This window comes from Meleagris gallopavo, chromosome 12, assembly GCF_000146605.3.
Source record: "Meleagris gallopavo isolate NT-WF06-2002-E0010 breed Aviagen turkey brand Nicholas breeding stock chromosome 12, Turkey_5.1, whole genome shotgun sequence".
Classification (NCBI taxonomy): domain Eukaryota; kingdom Metazoa; phylum Chordata; class Aves; order Galliformes; family Phasianidae; genus Meleagris; species Meleagris gallopavo.
In genome coordinates, this window is record NC_015022.2 from 12630728 (window position 1) to 12651222 (window position 20495).

A 20495-nucleotide genomic window follows, 5' to 3' on the forward strand; every position below is an offset into this window, starting at 1 on the left:
CCTTGATGGAAATCCAGCCAGAATATGCTCCTCTGGGTTGCCACCAGGAACAAGGGAAGGTTTTGTATGGGGCAGTCCTGAAGAGGTGACTGTTCCTGGGCTTTACTAAGGTGTAAGTGAGAGCAGAAGGTGGACAACTAAATGCCAGCCAGCTGCATTATTCTAGCCCCAGGTGCACCAGTAACCATGGTTTTTGGATATACTAAAAAGAATGCTTTGCACTCTGGAAGAAGCACTGACATCTAAGGGAGATTTATCTTCTCCTGTTTATGTTGTTGGACCCATTTCCCTGTTGCTTCCCAGCTGTTCAGTGGCCTTCTCCTACCTTCCCACCTGCAGGACCATGGCCCAGCTCTCCTTGCATTGGGGCGGTCATGAGATCACAAATTGGTTGGGAGAGGTGGGGAGCAGCCCCAACCCTCAGTGCAATCAGTGAGAGAACTGGAGGCAGAGAAGTTATAGGCTAGTTTAGTGGGAGTATGGATAAATTATGTCTTGGCATGCTTTTTATTTATTTATTTTCCTCAATGTATCATGTGAAGTAGTGGCTTTTCAAACAAGGAAGACTTAAAGGTTTTCCCCAATGTGGCAGGCTGCACTTCAAGGCAAACTGAAGACTGCTTAATTAATTTATTTACATGGAAGAAAAAAAAAAAACGTTTCTTTTTCTCCTTGATTCCTGCATGGTCAGGACTCCCATGGGCTTCCACCCCAGTTTCCTCCCTGTTCCATAGTCCTACCTCTCTCTCAGTCACAGAGAGCTCCTTCTCCTCGCCAGCTGGATGGAGAAAGCCCCTATTTGCAAGCAGCTGTCTTTAATAAACAAGCTGTTTAGGACTAGGCTGTCAAAGAGAGCATGTTCAATGTACAATCAAGGGGCAACGATGCACAAAATTGCGCGCACACACAAAACAGGAATCTTTTCTTGGTGTGTGCTGAGCTTTGAACGCTTAAGTGATTCCACCTCTCTCTTTCCCATTCAATTATGTGGGCAACACATGATAAGATTGCTAAAGGAATTAGTGAGTGAAATCTTTATATTGCCTAATCAATATTGTTCTGCTCAGTACAAGGCATCTCACTCTCCTCTTGGCCCCAGTTGTGTTTTCATTTATTTGCCCTCTGATAACACAAGTTCACCTTCTCCGAGCTGTGGCGACCAAGAGGAAAAGCAGCAGCAGCGTGTCTGTTGGAAATGTTTGCCATCAGAGTTTCTTCCTTGCTTTAAAAGAGAAAAGATGTAATAGAGGAATTATTACAAACCCATGTTTCAGGGTCTTAAAATGGCCTGGAAGGCCTTTCCTCTGTTGCAGTTGTATGGCCTTACAGAAACAGCCAGCAACCTTACAAGCAAAGACAACGGATGATAATTTTTCTGAGCATCACTGAGGCAAGACGCCAGATTTGATGGGCCACTAGACTGATCCAATATAGTAAATCCTGTGTTCCACTGTGGATTCTGGGACCAAATTATCAATTAATGTGAAGCTTTAAAAAAAAAAAAAAATCCAAATCCCTTTTAGTTCCCTGCAGTCATTAGTGACAAGATACAATATCTATAGCTCAAATGCTTTGCCAGCATCCCCTGGCAGCAAGGCAGAAACTCCACTCCTAATTTTTCCAATACATAGAAGAAAAACATATGAGATCAGTGGTTTTTAGAGTCAGATTCGGCTGCCTCTTCATATTTATTTAGACGGAGGAATAAATCAGGTTTGGGTTACTTCTGGGTTAGTTATTTGTTATTGGAATAAATGCATGGTAATAGACCTGACAGGGGAAGATGTTTCTCTTTCAGCTCTGTGTTTGAGGTAGAATTTGCTTTGTTCTGCACTATATTATATTGATGTTTTTTTCCCACTGCTGATGACTTCATCTGCTCTGCTTCCTCCCAGTGTCCATGCCTCTGCCACAGCTGGCTTTAGGATGTGGATTTATGCGAGAGATCTTTTTCTTTTTTTTCTTTTTTTCCCCCTCTAACTGTAATGCCATAATGCAGAGGCAATTTAAACAACCATCATGAAACAATTTGCTAGGCCTTTCCCCCACCCATTTCCTACCTCAACTTCTTGGGGAGGGAGGCGAATCAGTCAGTCACGGGGCAATTCCCTAAGCATAAAGAGCTGTCAGCTACATTTAGCAGCTCAATTTTCACCTCTGGAGAAGGGTGGGAAGGCACCCGGGGTGATGACTAGCCAGGCACACCCTAAGCCCGTATTTTTGATTTTCCCTGGGCAGCTGTCAGCCTGAGCTCCTAAGGACTGCAGCCAGAAGTCTCCCCCCAGACCACTGTGCTTTCATCTTAGGATTTTGTTTCCTTTCTGTCCTGGTGGGAACACAAAGATCTGACTAAAAAGCCAGCAGACCTTCTGCTAGTCATTCACTTTTAATTTGTGCGCTGAAATCCCTGACCCTTTTCCTCCTTCCCATTCCCCAGATCTTCCTGCACTGATACGCAGAAAATGTAGAGCTGTGTTTTCCGCTTTCCTTATCCCTTCCTAGGGTTCAGCTGGCAGTTTTGTGGGTGATTGGAAGATGTGGGATAAGGCCCTTTCTTCTTCTCTCCAGCAGTACTAATGGGACAGAGTACTTCGAAGAAGTGTAGAATAACGTACCAGGTGCTTCATGGGGATGTTGGGCTAGAGATGCCATTTTGCTTGGCTACTTAAGACATCGGGCTTGGGATTTTTCTGCAGGCTGAGTTGGACAGGTCCTTGTGCCATGACTGGCGATGGATGAGGAACCAGATGCTGAAGTAGTAGATCCACAGGAACCACTCATGCATCCTAAAAGTTCTCCAGCTCTTCTCGCTGTGGAGAAAGATACTCAGGACCACCGGGGATGGAGCTTGGCTGGCAGGGAGATGTCTGAGGAAGCCAGAGCCTCCCTTGGCTCTTGCCCAGCTTCAGCACTCGTCCCTTACCCTCCCTCTGCACTGATGCAGGTGACAGTGTGGGGTGCGGCTGGCAGCAGCCACGGGATCTCACCCATCCCGCACCCTCATAGGGTTGCGGAGCATTGGGGTGTTGCAGCCAGTGAAAGGCATATGGTTCAGTTAAAGACATACCCTTTCCCTTCTTGTCCCCTCGCTTCATCACCCCCATCCCTCCCTCCCTCTCTCACCCTCCCCTTCTCTTTTTGTTTGTCTCCTTCCCTTGTTTTCACCCATTCACTGTCAGGAAGGGCCGCGTCCGAAGGGCCAGCTCAGCGCAGCGTGGCAGCGACACAGACTGGCACCGCCGGCAGCTGCAACAGTGAGTGGATCCTGACCTGTGGGGGACTGTGCCACTGGGGCATGGAATGACACGTGGGGCTTTGGGACTAGGTTGGGTCCAGTGTGTTTGGCAGCCCACGGGCTCTCGTTTGCAAGGGGAACTGCTGACGCTTCTCTCCTGCAGCAGCTCTCCGGAGCTTGGCTGTATGGAGAGGGCATGTGGGATGAATGCAAAAGTACTCAGTGCAACCCTCCTCCATGGGTGTTCTGGCTGTGTCTGCACTAGTGAACGGTTTGGGATGTCTTCTTGTTTATCTCTATGCAGCTAAACCTCTCCTGCCTCTGAGCAGGATGGTGTTTGCTCCACCCAGTAGGGGTTCTTGACTCATAGAATCAATAAGGTTGGAAAAGACCAATAAGATCACATAGTCCAACATCAACCTGTCACCCCTGCTCACGTGTTCCCTCGTCAATAGCTTGGATGCTGTTGAATTGGCATGACCCAAAACCTGTCCATTTAAACAGCTGGACCATTGCATTACCAGCCTTAGTGCCTTTTATTTGCTAGTCTAGACACAGCAATCTGTATCTGAGCAGCTTGGAGCTGTAACTGAGTGGACTGTGAAAGCATCCCGGTCCCACCGCTCTCCTCCCTCAACTGGTGTACAGAGATTGAGTTGGGTTCTGCCGGAGCACTGAACAAAGGAACGTGTGTTGGCCGAGGTGGTGGCTGAATCTGTTTGGAATTGAGCTAATCCACTCAAAGACACTGCAGAGTGCGATGAGATGGTTCCCCACATTACTTCTCAATGTCTTCCCTGTGCCAGAGCAGGGCTCTGCTGTAATCGTGTCAGGGTGTGAGTTTAGTTATCGCTGATTTTTACAGGGGATATGTCAGTGGGTAAGATGATGTGCCACCAAAAGGTGATTTTTGTTACATTTATCCCTTTCTAAAGCAAAATTGAATTGCAGGGTGTGGATGGGAATTTAGTTCTAAGCTCTGATGTAATTTTGTATCCTCAGCCTGGAAGGCAGTTCTTAAAAAACGATTTCCCTCTGTGCCCTGACACTATTTTTTTTTTTTTGCCTTTCAATCATGTTCTTATGGCAGAACAAATACCAGAGTTGACCTTTGCAATGCGACATAATAATATGTGACTTCTTTATAGCTCTTTTCATCCAAAATGCTCGGCACGCTGCAAATCTGATCCTGCAGCCACTTACCACTGGACTTCGCACTCATTGTGTGAGCGATGCCTAGGGAAACCTGGGGCAAAGGCACCCAGAATTGCTGTACCTCCTATTACGTACAGGATCAGGCCCTAGAGCTGTGCAGCACATGCCTGTGAACAGCCACGTTTTGCAGATTTCTCCCCCCTCTCAGAGTTGCATGGCCAGTGTTACTGTGACAGCTTCCCCTTGGCTAAAATGTCACAGCAGGTCACGCTTATGTCATATTTATAGCTACCATCTACAGCCGTGTTGCTTTTATTATTTTTTCCCCAGCCTTGAATGCATGCTAATTAATAAACTCCCTTAGCTTGTTGTGCACCATTTGATCCTGAAGAAATCACAGCACTTTAACTTATTAGCAAACAGCAATTAAAAATTATAACTATTCAAGGGGGAAAAGGAACATAACCACTTTTCTTCTGCATCCCTTCTGAAACAACCTTGCACTGTGCCTCAGATGCCTCAGGCTCAAGTCCTTTGGCTTGATAGAGGGTGGAAATTCCAGGCTGCAGAATACTTCTGCTGAAAAACACTTTCTGCTCTTCTATTCCTGTTTGAGAAGGGCGGCCTCAGGTGCATGGGAAGGAAGAAGTGGCATCCCAGCCTTGGTCTGGGCTGTGGGTTGTATGAATGTCCTGCAACCATAGAAAATTCAGTGTGTCTGTTTCCTAGTCTTAAAAAAGTAATCTCATCTTCACTGAAGAGATATGTACTTTTAAAAAAAATAAATAAATAAATTAAAGGCAAAGGTTGTAAGGAACACAGTTGTTATGGTGTTGGGAGACAGGTAAGTACAGTGGTAATACACAGGGAACCTGAATGTTGAGATGTTTGCTGTGCTGGTTCAAAGCAAGTTGATCTTAGAAGTCCTCAGTAGATAGGATCCTGGCACCCACCTCCTTTGTTTTGTTCAGGATAGTCAGAACCTGGAGAGGGCTCTTTTCCCCCCTCTTGATGATGGGAAGTGGTCGCATTTGGGGTTGGAGACCCACTTGCCATCAGCAGGCATCTATACATCCTGCTGTTTTCTGCCACCACCCCCGCCCTTAGAAAATAAATTCATTAGGAGTAGAGAGGCCTGGAAGGGATTCCCTGGATCATCAAATCCAATCCCCCGTTGCATCAATCACTTCAGATTTATCTTTTTTTCATAATCAAGCGCCTCAATTAAATGCGCTCCTCAGGGAAAACAGCCCCAGAATCTCATTGCTTTAACTTGTAGATCCTTCTAATTTCCAGCCTATGCTTAGTCATGGCCTGTTCACTGAACAGCAGGTACCTGGCACAGGAGCAAGAAATTTAACACAGTTTTCTTAAAATAACTGCCCAGAAATACTATCCACAAGAAATGCTGAGGCTGCAAAAGAGAACATGCAAGGTCAGGTAATGACAACAGCGGGGCCTTAGCTCACACTTTGTGTCTCTGCCGTGTAGGACATACTTTACATCATCGCCTGCCATTAATCTTGTACGATCTGGTGAAGGTACGAGGCAGAAATGCTTGTAGAACGAAAGAACTTCTTTCTATTCTTCTCTGTAATATTCATTGTGTAACCCTCTGTCTCCTTTGCAAAGCATAACTAAACCTGAGCTAAACATTTGTCTATTTTTCTACTTCTTGGCAGGCTTCTTCATGCCACTTATTGCTTTATTGTACAAGCCATTACCTGCACAGCACCTCTGTGAAGCCAGCAAACTGCAATGCCCCGTTTTACAGGTTAGGAAGGGAAGCACAGAGCTATCAGCTGCACTGCCCAGGGGCACACAGAAAGTGTGACAAAAGCCAGAATAAAATTCCACCCATGAAGCTGCAAAGGCAGTAAAGGTGTCTGTCCTCTCAGATGCCCCCGCTTCATTCGGTGCGGTCCTGTTCACTCCAAAGCATCAGCACTCATTAGCTCTGACCCAGACAACAGAGAGCAATGGCACATGAAGAGCCATCCAAGCTTGGATGGAGCATAAACTGCTGGAGCTGCTCAGGAGGAGGTCTCACTTGACAAAACCACATTTGCTTATTTAACTTGGCAGCTATTCAAGTGAAACAGGCATGGGTGGGAGGTGTCAGAGCTGATCTGGGTACCAGCACGGGATTTTGGCATTCGATTTCAGTGCACCTGTTTGGTAAAGAAATCTGCTCAGAAAGTTTTTTTTTTTTTCTTTCCCTCTGATCAATGTTTAAATGTCATAAGACACATGCACTGCCCACCTCGATGCTCCTAACAAATTAACGTATTTTATTAGTCTACAATCTAGAAATCATTGCCGTGGTTGCTATAAAAGCCTGAAGCTCTTCAGTGGGAAAGATGTCAGCAGGTCTAGAGTGTATGCAAATATATTCCATTGCCATAAAGATCCCAGAGGTCAGTAGGCAGTTTCCAGCCCCCAGCAGCAGTTGAGTGAAGCATCCTGTGATGGGGAGCAGGAGTGCAGGGCTCTGTGTTGATTCTCCTGGAGCTGTGATATGTGAATGCCTGGAACTGTGCATAGCTGCTTCTGATGGATTCAGAGGAAAGAGTTGGTGCCATTGGCAGGGTAAGGTGATATTGTGGTGGTGGCAACTGAGCGGGTCCCGTGCCCTGCACGGAGCCCATGACCTCTTGCAGGTTGCTTCTCATTGGCCTGGGTGAACCTCAATAATTAATTACCCTTTGACCAGCTGTATTTCCATCTCTGCTGAAGGCTGTGGTGGAAAAGAGAAGTACCAGGATAATTTACTGTGGTGTTACATAGCAGATTACCCTGTACTTATGGGGTCACCAGTTACCGTGTAATTAAGACTTCTGATGCAGGGCCGGCCACTGTAGGTTTCAAAGCAGGGCTTGGAGGAGCGAAGTCTGCAGGAGGTTGGGGATGAATGGCAGCAATGGCTGCTGCTGCTTTCCAGGTTTCATTAGAGACAGCTCTGCTGGTGATGGAGGATCTGCTGACGTGTCCTGTATGTGGGATGGTGTCTGAGGGATGCCCGTGGGTCAGGGCAAGAGGCAGGCAGCAAGACCACGTGCTCTGGACTGCAATTCTTTGTCTTTCCGTGCACCCAAATCAAACATCTGGAGCATTTTGATTATCAACCCTAAATTCCAGTAGCAGCTCATTTTACCTCTTGGGTGACAAACAGCAGACAGCCCTGATTGATGTGCAGCATGCTGCTCTGAGGTGAGATTGTGACCACCCTGCCATAACCTCAACAGCCCCTGAAGAGGTAAAGTAGAAGCAAAGAGGGGGTGAAGGAAATGATTTTTGAGGCAAGATAGAAGGAGCTGTACATAAAGAGTTTGGCTAAGAATGGCCGGAGTGGGGAGATCATAGAATCAAAGAATTGTTTGAGTGGAAGGGACCCTAAAAGGCCTTCTGGTCCAACCCCAAGCACTGAACAGGGACACCTACAGCTGATCAGGTGCTCAGAGCCCCGTCCAGCCTGATGTTGAGTGTCTCCAAGGATGGGATACGCTGCCTGATTGCAAATATTTGCAAAGCTGTGAGCCTGAAGATTAGAGTATGTTATTGAGAGAAATATATAAGAGTTAGTACAAAGATAATGTGTTGAAGATGAGGCTGTGTGGCAAGCAGGAAACTTCCATCATGTAAGCAAGATTTGTTTATGACTTCCTGAGGGAGGCTGTGGGTTGCCACCAGGATATTTGGATTGGTGTCCACCAATATTCATAAAGGAGAGATGGCAGAATGAAATTTAACAGATTTTTTTTTTTTTCCAGCACTTCTCTTTGGGCTGTAAAGCTGTTTCATACACAGACTTGAATGTCATTGCCTGTGCGTGCTGCATACACATATCCAATGTTCTTGTGCTCCAGCAGCTTATCCAGAGGCAATGAAACCCGCCAAGGCTTTAAGCCCAGTATTTGTAGTCACGTTTTCCCTTGGAGTAGATGCTCCAGCAATTACATAATTGAGGACTGTCCCATCTGCTCAGCATACGTCTGCAGGGGTCATTCATCCTACCAGACACTGCAGAACATTAGTGGTTTCTTTAGACTCGTTTTCCTTTCCATCCTTCCTCTTGTGGCTAACACTGATGGAGAGCTGATGTCTGAGGACTCTGCTAGGAAAACCTGCAGAAGCCTGAGAGCTGACCAGCAAGGAAGTCCTATCTTATGGCAGAAACAGTCAGGTGTGTCCTACTGGGTTTGTGAAATGAGCCCAGTGGGGTGGAATGTTTGAGGCAGGGATGGAAAGGACACATTCAAGACAACACGAATGAGTCTTTAGGTCTCAGAAAGTTTAGCCCTTAGCATCATCTAATCGCTGTGTCTCTGCAGTGGCCAAAATCTTGCGTGTAGGGGTGCTGGGCTTTGTCTTTATGGTGCAGTGTGGCTCTCCATTCAGCACAGCTTACCACTGGCACTGATAAGTTGAATCACTTTGTTAGTAGGTGTGATGCTGCAGCCTCCAATAATGAGCTCTTTATTTCAACATGGCTTGCAACTTGTTTGTGTGAGATGCCATCTGTGCTTGCACTGCGTTCATTAGGAGAAAAGCGTAAGCATCTTCTGGAGTTGTTCAGTATTTCTGTCATATTTCCCTGCTGAGAAACCATCATTCAGTGAAAGGGTGAGAACTTGTACCCAAAGAAAAGCACCATAACCCCAACTGCTTAAACAGGCCAAAAAAGCCATTAGAGATTGCATGACTGGAAACCATCCTTGGCTGGCCTATAGGAAATCAGCTAGAAGGAACGATCCAGCTACTTCATTGCTGAAAGTTTTTTGTCATGGCAAAGCACCAAGGTTCCATCCTCTGATCTAACTGTATGTTTTCAGAAAAGGAGGAGCAGATTTCTATTTTAAATAGATTTCCAACTTTTGTGCCTGCATACTATGATTGCACGTAAATGTTCTCCCCGATTTTTGGCTATAATAGGTGCTATTAAGATTTGTATGAGCAGAACTGAGCATCTGACCCCTTAACATCTCTATATGCCATTATATATATGTATAGGCACCCTGATAAGCCAACAGGCAGCATGCTCACCCAACGCACAACAGCAGGCTGTCAAATCCTATGCAGAAAAGGACTGTTCCTACTGGGAGATCCCGTGCCCTGGGTTGTATTAAATTTGTGTTTCTGTGCTGCCAGGCCTATGCTCACTGAAACTGACATTAACAAGAAATAGATTTCCAAACAATCTAGCCTAATGAATTTTGAATATTATGATGATTGATGCCAAGGCAGTTGAACTGGTTATCCAACATCCAGAAGTTGTAATGGAGTAATGGAGCTTTATCTAAATCATGTAGAGTCATCATTCAGGAATGGCTCTGGCTACAGAGAAAGAGCATTACTGGTTACCCAGAGGGGAAGCACTGTCAGGACAGAGAGAGGGACGATGGAAGGGGAGATTATGAGATACCAATCTGAAAATATTTTACTAGAGAGTGATAGTACATGCAAGCACTTTATTGGTACTATTTCCTAGGCTATGTTTCTCAGGCTGCTTTGAGACTTCATTTTTATATTAGGTTAGGATTTATTGGTCAAATCTTCCTACTTTCTGGAGCCAGAAACCGAGCTGATTTGCATTCTGTGTCGCTAAAAGAGTAGAATCCTGATGGATGTGTTTCTTACATTGTGATGGTTTAACTTAGCCTCTATCTGATTAGTGTTTAGGCTATTAAGTACTTCTTGTAGTATTACCAGCTCACTGCAAAATGATAATGCAGATCAGTCATGGATGATTTCTGTTGCTACTCGCAGTCTTTGCAGAGTATGGATTCCCTTTGAAGTTGGAACCAGCTGATAGCCATGCTGTTTCATGGGTATTGGCACATCCTTGAGCATGTCTGCCCTAAAAACGTGCGGCGTCTCCTACCTGGTGGAAACAAATTGGTCAGTCCATGTGGTGCCTGACAAACTGGCTACATGGTGATGGGAGTTTAAAAGGGTTTTGTGGTGCCCATATTGGGGCTGTGGAGCAGAAGACCACTGAGGTCACCATCTGCATAGCAGCCCACTGAACCAGCCCGGCACCATTTGCTTTGCAAGCTACAGTTACTCTGCCCCTGTCCCTTCTCAACTGATGAGGGTCCTCACAGAGGTCCTCACAGTCCACGTTCTACGTTCATGTTGGAGATCGTGATTTTTGGCAGACCCCTCTCCTAGCAGCGGGTGGTGATGCTCTGAGTTATGCGGAGAGAGAGGAGGAATGAGCTATGGTAAGGAACGCACCGAATAGATTATTGGCAAACATAATTAAAAATAGATGCACGATTACTCCTCTGTTTCCCTTTTCTTAACCATCCTCTGCATTACCTCTGGCATTTTTAGATGGCAGATAATATAACTGAGAGGACTCTTGGGTACCGGCAGCTCTTGGAGAAGCAGTGATTTATCTCAGGCCTTTCTGAGGTAGCAGAATTTACCTCTAGCTACAGCCATCCCTCCAATTCTGCCCTCCCCCTGTCATTTGCATAAGTAATTGGCAGCTTGTTAATGGCTCATTAGGAATGCTGGAAACCGTGGGATTAAAACACACTCAGTGGAGCAGAAATGAGGGGAAAGGGGAGAAAGGCCGCTGTCCCTGCTTGCAAATTACACCACTTGATTTCAAGGCAATTCAGAATTACAGGTCATAAAGCAACAGGATTGCTAAATGAAGGAAGGAAAAACAATGTCAATGGCAGGCTTTATTCTTAGGCTCGTGTTTAAACACAGTACATGCGTCTGGGGGGAAGAAACAGTCCCTTGCCAAACAGTCCTACTGACAGCAGGAAGGTTTCACCCCCATCTCAGCGTTGTGTTAACCCTGCGGAGCTCTCCCTGCTCCTCAACAAGTCCATCTGGCTCTTTCCATCACCTCCCAGCGGGGACATCTGATTCCTTTCCCTGCACAAGTCCAACCCTCAGGCAGTGGTGACCCGCATCTCCCCTGCTTTGGGCTGTGCGGGACACCCAGTGCAGCTGTAGGCATGCAGGACACACAGTGACAGGTCACTTTGCACCATGTAAACCTTCTGAAACCTTCTACGTACTGTAAAGTGTCTTTGCTCACTGGTGAAGCATGAAGCAGACAGCAGGCTGCCGGGGGGAAATGGTTGAGTGCAGGGTGTCGATGGGTGCAGGTCTGCCATTCCAGGACAGCAGAGCAGGCGTGCAGAGTGATGCATGGTGTGTACAGGGCACATGCAGAGTGTGGACACAATTAAGCTGAAATAGTTGTCAGAAGCTTTTTGCTGCTTGTTAACTGTTTTTAAACTCATATTGAGCACAATGGGAACAGCAAAGGCACAGGACCTGAAGGCAAGAGCTGTGCCGAGACTGTTTGCAGGAACATCTTCAGAATAGCTTTGAAGAGAAGGGGGGAACTAAGGCTTCAGCCTCAGCTCAGGGCTGGTACTGCTTAAGGCTTTTCAGAGTCAGGAGAAGAGCTTTGGGATTTTGGAGGGTAATTCTTGAAATGGTGCTGTCAAAGATATAGCTAACGCATTTCTTTCCAATGAAACAGAAAGGAAATTACAGATAAAGTACTGGGGAATCACATCCAGTCACAATGTGCACTTAAATGCAGCTACCTCTAATGTAAACTACTTAGGGACTTAAGAGCTTGGCAAGGTGACAGTTTAGGCCATGAACTGTGGGACAGCTAATGTTCAGCAAAGCTCAGATCAGTCTGCATGTCAGAATTAATACCTCTGCTTTGCACAAGGAGCCCCGGAATCTATCAGGACCCACGCACGTGAACTGCTGGCACGTCTGAGAGGACACAGAACTGCCTCAGTTCTGCTGGACCCAGAGCTGATGGAAGGAAGGAATCAGGGCAGAGCACCTCCCAGGACCATACAGCTCTTAGGACTTATGTTCATGTGCAGCCCAGCCTGGGATGGCAGCCAGGTCTTCAATTAAAGAAGAGCCCAGGTCATCGCTACCTACAGCAATCAGGGAATGTGTGTCTTATCACTAGGTCTAAAAAGAGGTGATGTGTTGAGTGGATTCTCCCGGAGAGAAATAGCAGCAAGGTCCTCACGGTGGGTATGGTATAGGGGCTGCTTTGGGATGTGATCCCAGAGCTAGCAGGGTTCAGGAAGGAGAATGTGGTGCCTACCAACACCCACCTGTTACTGCTTTGGGAGCTGCGTTCCCACGCATCCAAAGTTCTCCTGAGGGTTTTTCAGCCCTGCTCTGGTTTTGATTGTCCGTGTTCTCTCTGTACATTGCACTGCCTTTGCTGCACACTGCTGTTCCACTCCCTGCTGCAGCGCTGCCAGGCTCATCGGGGAAGACGTGTCATCTTCCCTTCCTAATCAGCTGGATGTCATTCAGAAAGCTGGGACAAGGAGAACTCTTTCCCTAGGCACCAGGTTTCCTTCCTAGAAGACAAACCTAGAGCCTTACAATGCTACTTGTACGTAGCACTTATATAGCTTTACATCTTCAAAGTGCTGTACTAGCATTAAGTAATTATCTCTCTCCCTAATGGCCATTAATGCTGCCCTTTCCCCAACCTCCCCCAGCTCCCCAAGGTTCAGGTGTAATACAGCAATGAGCTGCTCCGAGGGAGTGGCTGCTTTTCTCGCAGTCTGTGGGCTCAAACATGTAATGAGGCCTCAGAGCACAGCCCTGGTGCCCTGGAGCATCCCAAACATGTGCCATACCCAACATGTGGTTGTAGCCCAGGTCATGCCTTGTGAGTATCCGTTAGGAAGCAATGGAGATGATACTGCAATTCGGAGATGGAGACAGATGAAGGCAACTTTGGCAGCTGTGAGGATGCGCGCTGATTGCTCTATTTATTATTAGGATAGTACTGCAAAGTGAAAGAGCAAAGCAGTGGGAATAACATGTCAATGTGGGCATGGGGAGTTGATCTGGGGAGAGAAAGTTAGAGAGCTAAAAATGTCAAGTGAAGCTCGACAGCCATGGCAATGGGATAAAGAGGCCAGTCTGCAGGTCTGTGAAGCATTAAAATAGCAAGGAAAAAGGGTGAGCTTGGCAGCATCAGGATTTAAGGGGGGGGAACAGCAGAGGATTTACTTGTTGTATTTACTTGAAAGCAAAACTCTCTTCCAGGCTGTGTAGTGCCTCTGGGAAAGATGTGTCAGTGCTGCTGTCTGAGGGCACTGCATCTGTAGCAGCCTTGGGAAGTGCACCTGAGTGGTGGATGGGATCTCCCAGCATGTGCTCTCAAAAATGTGACACCCTATTGGAGATGCAGAGGATACTTCTGAGGTTCCCACTGATGAGCACAGCTGAACGACATGTTGTTATTCAAGCAGTGCTGGGCGTTGCTTAATTTTATGTTTCCCCCAAAATGAATGTATTCGTTACTACTGGATTTATTTTTAGTAAGACACGACACTCTCAAGACATGACAAGTCTCACATGACACTGAGGGTGAAGATGAATATTTGACAGTTGCTGGACTCTACCATGTGAACTTAGCCAAGATTGTGTTGTCACGTCCCTGGGACAGCTATTGACTGTGCATGTCACTTTACTGGCAATTTGTCACCCAGATGGGTCTGGAGGAGATGAAAGACCTCGACTGCATTATAGTTTATTACAGCTAAGATGGGGTTACTGGCTTCTGTGCTGTTTTCAGGGCCAGACTCTCAAATGGTGTCCATGCATGCAGTACTGCTTGAGCTGGTTGTGTAGGCTGAGGATCTGGTTCATAGATTCTGATTGCCACTAGATCAGTTCAAAAGAGTGTGAGATGGGCTCAATGCATTGCTTTAGCTGAGAATCTCCAATGATTCTCCAAGATTCAGGATATTGCAAATGTAGAGAACTTTGTAATAAGTAATCATCTTGAGACTGCTGGAAAAATAAGAGAGCTAGGGCTACTTAAGGGGAAAAAAATAAGCATTAGCTCAAAACAATTTCTGCAACAATCAAGTTTGATGTATGTCATGTTCTATTGATAACATTTCCTTGGAGCCCTTCACTAAAATGGAAAGCAACTTGTAAAAGCTAGGAACGAAGGAAAGAGCAAAAATTGCAACCAGGGTTTCAAAGAAACAAAGAAAAGAATACTTCTACTTCCATTAAGGGAGTTCAGAGCAGCAAGCTTTGACCACGCCAGCCACGGCGACTCTGCATGGGAAGTGTAGAGCTGCTAGGAGTTTTATCTCCATGCATTGCAGTTCTGAGTGTCTCTGCACTTAGGAATGAAAGATGCTCCTGAGACCTTTTGAACTGCTTCTCTCTTTAGCAGCAGGAGGCTGTTTCTCAGGTAGGAGCAGGTCCACAGACCTCTGAGCACAGTGCTGCGAATCCAGGTCTGAATGCTGGCAGACCTCAGAGCAATCTGGCTGGCATCCTCCATGCAGAAACCTGCTAAGCATCAGACCCATCTCACAGCCTATTCCAGCACTGCTCCCACAGCACTGTCCCTCCTGCTTCCAAGAAGTGGGGCTTGCCTCTGTACTGGCCCTTCCTAACACTGATTCAGTTTTAATCAGGCAAAGAAGCCTGTGGGGAAACCAGGAGCTTGGGAGAGAGCTTTGTTTGTAGGAGAAAGATTTGCACGCAAACAAGCGTGCAACAATCTCATTATTTTGAGTAGCCCACACATACGCAGAAATCCTAGAAATCTTCTTCCCGAAATCCTTCATAGGATAAGGAGAGATTTCTGCCTGTCTGAATCAACCACAGTGCTACCAGGTTATTAGCAATTGCTTTTTTGGTGTCCATAATGAGGCGATCAGGCTTCCGAGCAGCACCACAAAAGCCCTGTCTCTCATCACCACTAAACCCTCAGCCACTTCATCCTCAGCAGAAAGAAGTGCCGGACTGGTGGCTGTGTGGCTCCCTGCGCCGGCTGGGCTTCTCAATTAGCTGCTTCCCCACAGATGGTGCTTCTTGTGTAGGACAGAAGAGAGGAAAAAAAAATTGCCCTGCTTAGACACACTTGTTTAGAAATCTCTAGTGAATCTGAAGGTATATCCATCTGCTTTCAAGCTGTTTGCATGCGTTCACCTGCTGCATTCACGTGCCTACTGAATCATAGAATCATTTGAGTTGGAAGGGACCCTTCAAGGGTCCAACTGCCCTGCACTAAACAGGGACACCTACAGCTGATCAGGTGTTCAGATCCAGCCTGACCTGGAGTGTCTGCAGGGATGGGGCACCCACCACCTCTCTGGGCAACCTTTGGCAATGCCTCATCACCCTTACTGTATAAACTTCTTCCTTATATCCAATCTAAATCTCTCCTCTTTTAGCTCTGCTAAAGTGTCTGCCCCCTTCTTTCTTATATCCCCACTAGATACTGAAAGGCTGCAGACCCTAAAGGAGAAAGGACCTTTCTCTTTGAATACTCCAATGGGACTTCACCTTTGGCCTCCTCCATTTCCAAGCTCTCCAAAGAACTGGCTTTCCTACCTCCATTAAACACTGGGCATATCCCTGCATGCACGAGCCTGTTCTTTACAAACAGGCCTCCTTTTTGCATTGCGGTCCTGCAGTCATTTACATATTCATAGCACTCTTCAAAAAGGCCTGTAGCACAATTTTAAGAGCACAACATCTTTCACACAATTAGGTGAATTGCATTCGGCTTTTAGCAAGCCTCACCAAGGAGCAACAAACCCCACTCTGTAGTTCTGGTGGGTGCTGAGGCCCTGCAAAACCCACTGCAGCACTCTGCAGCACACTTTGCTCCCTGTCTTACCTCCTGGTTCATCACTATAGGGTTTGAACACACCCTTGGCATTTTGTTGTTTTATTACTTTACAAACCTATTTTGGGAGGAGGGGACATCATTTATCTTGATACATTTCACTCCCTATCCATCATGCTAACCAGGTGGGACTGGTGGGTAAGCCCATGGGCGGTCGGGGAGGCTGTATCCAACCCAGGTCTTTTGAGCAGCACCGTGTTGATGTAGCTCGTGGGGAGGCCCCAAGTCCGTCCATATTCCATCAGAGCTGTGTGCTTCTTCGGGGCTCTGCTCACTCAGATCTCCTCATGCCTTTTTCCTCATGCAGGTTGGAGGACACACCATGCTGCCTATCCGCTGGATGCCTCCAGAGAGCATCATGTACAGGAAGTTCACAACGGAGAGTGACGTCTGGAGCTTCGGGGTGATCCTCTGGGAGATCTTCACCTATGGGAAGCAGCCCTGGTTTCAGCTCTCGAACACAGAGGTACAACAGTGCTGAGATACCTCAGCTGGAAATTGTGTTTGTTACCATCTCTCCTTTCCAGACTTCTCATGCACCGATGGTTCCCACCTTGGCACCCATGATAGTTCCTTACTGTGTTGTTTTTCGGGCATAGAGATAAAAATCACAGAATCACAGAATGGCCAGGGTTGGAAGGGACCTCAAAGATCATGCATCTCCAACCCCCCTGCCACATGCAGGGCCACCAACCTTCCCATTTAATACTAGACCAGGTTGCCCAGGGCCCCATCCAATCTGGCCTTGAGCACCTCTAGGGATGGGGCATCCACAACCTCTCTGGGCAGCCTGTTCCAGCACCCTCACCACTCTCATACTAAAGAACTTTCTCCTGACATCCAACCTAAATCTCCCCTCCCTCTACTTAAAACCATTTCCCCTTGTCCTGCTGTTATCAACCCTTTCAAAGAGTTGATTCCCCTCCTGTTTGTTGGCTTCCTTTAGGTACTGAAAGGCTGCAATGAGGTCACCTTGCAGCCTTCTTTTCTCCAGGCTGAACAAGCCCAGCTCCCTCAACCTGTTTTCGTATAGGAGAAGCTTAATTATCTCCATTAAGAGTTGGAGAAATTGAGGCATGCAGGAATGAAAGAGCTCTATCAAAGCCATGGGTCCTCCCTGGTCTCTGCCTTCCAAATTCCTGACATACCTCCATAATAGCCATCTTGGGTGCTGACACAAAACACAAATTATTGCTGGGATGTGTGATGTTCTGCATGTCCTCTGCTCTCTTTCGCCTTATTTTATACCTGAAGCTCTTACTGCATTCTTCATTTTCTGACAAAGTGTTTGAAGCATGTTATATGGCACATGGCACACTTCTTTGCGTCTGTTTGTCACAGGGATACCTATTCTATGGTTTGCCCCTGTTCACTGAGGATGGGACCCAAGGGGATAGTTTGTCCTTGTTATTTCTTTGAATAACAAAAGCTGCAACCCATCAGTGTAGGGCTGCGCTGTAAAAAAGTTGAGGGAAGGATGGCTGGCATTAGCAGAGTGTCAGAGCTGAGGTTTGAGGCACATCAGCAGAAATGCTTTGGAAGATTTTTGCTCAGAATAGCGGGGGGTATGATGGAAGAGGAGCAAGATGCATTGACAGAGCAGTGTGTGGGAACCTTGCACATTTTCATCCTACTGTGTATCTAATGGATTTCAGAAATTTCACCTTTTGTAATGAGAAACAGACATTTTCTGCTTTCTGGATACAGATCCCTTAATTAAATGAGTTGCAGAGATGGCAAATCCAAGGTGTTGCTTTACATCTCTAATACTTGCCCATTCGTGTGCTCAATGGGGCCTGACTGTATATCCCAAAGTAGCACACGCAAACATTTTAGAGACACAAACAATGGAATAGACAGCGACAGAAGTTATTTGTCACGCTACTTAATGAGCTGCTCTTGCATTTCCCTAAGAAGGTAAATACAATCACAAATGAGCACATGTAGCTCCTACCCAGGTGAGAGGCATTCTGGAAGAGAGCTCAGCTGCCTCCATGCCTCAGTTTCCTTTGCAGGTAATAGGACTCAGAAATGTGCCCCATGTCTTATAGGAGAAGAGCTAGTTAGGATCTGCACAGATGCAGCTGTATTGGTTTTCCCACCATAGAATCACGAGAACATTCTGGTTGGAAAAGACCTCGAAGATCATCTAGTCCAATCATCAGCTCACCCCCACCTGACCACTGACCACGTGCCTCAGTGCCAGATCTTTACATTTCCTGAACATCTCCAGGGATGGTGACTCCGCCATCTCCCTGTGCAGCCCATGCCAATGCAGCACCACTCTTTTGGAGAAGTGTGGAGAAACCAGGTGGTTGCAGAGCTGGTGCCTCTACTAGCTCTTGCACAGTGAGGCATCGGAGAAGTGGCTCTGCAGCCAGCCAGCCCAGCTGGCCAAGCGTCAGTCCCTTGGGTGAGGCCATTAGCAAGGTGAGCATGATCCCTCCTGCAGGTTCTGCGTGGTCTCCAGAACAGTTTTAGGAGTGTTTATTCAAGGCTGGCAAAGGTCCTTTCTCAGCAGAGAGTGAGGCAGGGAGCCACTTCATCTAAGAACCTCAGACAGTGCACTAGCTTCTGTCCATGCCCTTTTGTTGTCCTGGAGAGGCAGGACCCACTACTGGGCTCCTGTGTACATTTAGGATACCTTCAACCCCTCCCATATGTCAACACTGCCAACAGCTCTAGTGCCATGCAGGCTCTTCCCACAGTGCATCCTCCTCGGTCCGCTTTAAGCAGGTCCTAATCTCTCCCCTCTGCATTTATTTGCAAGCAGCAAAGTGATAAGTATCTGCTGAGCTGTGCAGCAGGTCCATTACTATTCATAAATGATAACCAAACACCCCTCGCAGGGTGGCTTCCCTCAACACACTGCTTGGGCTCTGTGTTTGTCTGCAGAGTGTGGCAGGTCACTCGTGCACCGTGACGCTGGGACTTATCAGCTCCAACCAAGGAGGGCAGGAGGTAATAGCAGCTCTCTGACAAATCATGCCGTGGTTACCTTTGCATCCATTCCTCCAGTAAGCAAAACATAGATGCTTAGGGGATGCCAGTGGCATCCTTCTGAATAGCATTTCATGCTGTCCAAGAGCTCACATTTCTCTCATTAGCAGCACTGACCTGATCCAGAGCAGAGCGTTAGCACTGCAGGTCTTTTTTTCTCTAGCAAAGATGTGATATGAGATGAAATGTTATTATTATTATTTTTTTTTTTTTCAGCTGCTTTGCAAAATGAGGCAAAGCTGCCCTTGGAGATGAAGGTAGAAAGAGATGCGCTGAACTCTCTCGTAGAACTCTCCTGGGCTTTGCAATGGAAAGGGCTCGCAATTTTCAGGGAAATAAAACTACATTTCAGCTGTGTGAAATATGAAAATATTAATTTAGCTTGTGAATCTAAAGGCTTTTTATTTTCTTTCTTCAATTATCAGGAAAGTACTGACAACTTCAATTAAAACTTCACGTAATTTGCTTGTGACCTCCTGTCTGGAGGGTGCATTAAAGTAGATAGGTGTCAAAAGAGGAAGAGGCAAGGTTGCAGAAGGAAACAAACTTTTCAGTGTTAAACCATCATTAATGACTCACAAACAGGTGAGCAATGAGGATTCGTAAACTTCTTGGCTCCTCAGCATTCCCATTCGCTAAATGAAGCCCTGGCACAGGTTGCCCATAGAGCTGTATATGCCCCATCTCTGGAGGTGCCCAAGGCAAGGTTGGATGGGGCCCAGGGCGGCCCTGAGCTGCTGGGGGCAACCAGCCCATGGCAGGGGGTTGGGAATGGATGGGATTTAAGGTCCTTTCCAAGCTAAGCCATTCTATGATTCAAAATGGCACCACATTAGTCAAGAAGCATCTGGGACAGGACATGATCCAGTAAAGGATATCATCCAGGAACTGCCCAGCTTTTTGTTCAGTATTTCTTTTTCTTTTTTTCTTTCAGGTCATTGAGTGCATTACCCAAGGCCGAGTTCTGGAAAGACCTCGAGTCTGCCCCAAGGAGGTTTATGACATCATGTTGGGCTGCTGGCAAAGAGAACCTCAGCAACGGCTCAACATCAAGGAGATCTACAAGATCCTCCATGCTCTGGGCAAGGCCACACCAATCTACCTGGACATCCTTGGCTAGAAGTGGCCACTTGTCGAAAGTCCCTGATCCTTCCTTCCGTCCTTCCTTCCCTCTCCCCTTCCCAAGTCCTTTGCCCCTCAGCTCCCAAACAAACATCTTCATATAAACTCAAGTGCCTGCTACACATACAACACTGAAAACAAAACAAAACAAAAAGCAAACCAACAAAATTCCCAGAAAACAAAGACCTGTAAGGCAGTTTGGCTTATATATATTTATAAATATCTCTCTATATATAACTTCCACACACCAATACAGAAAGAAGCTGCTGTTACAGAAAATTATAAGACTTTAAA

The 20495-nt window shown here is 46.6% G+C and overlaps 1 protein-coding gene across 4 annotated transcripts in view; it reads left to right on the plus strand.

Annotated features, from left to right (window-relative positions):
* The window catches only part of NTRK3 (neurotrophic receptor tyrosine kinase 3), a 178200-nt gene extending 157705 nt beyond the window's left edge, over positions 1-20495 (plus strand). For 2 of the 4 annotated variants that reach the window (XM_010717488.2, XM_019619511.1), the window contains exons 16-18: positions 3180-3254; positions 16387-16545; positions 20014-20495. In XM_010717488.2, the coding sequence (XP_010715790.1) occupies positions 3180-3254; positions 16387-16545; positions 20014-20199 (420 nt within the window). In that variant the 3' untranslated portion in view covers positions 20200-20495. Of the gene's footprint in view, positions 1-3179; positions 3255-6072; positions 6539-16386; positions 16546-20013 lie in introns of those variants that run through there. The other 2 variants (XM_010717489.2, XM_019619510.2) reach the window with 2 other exon arrangements.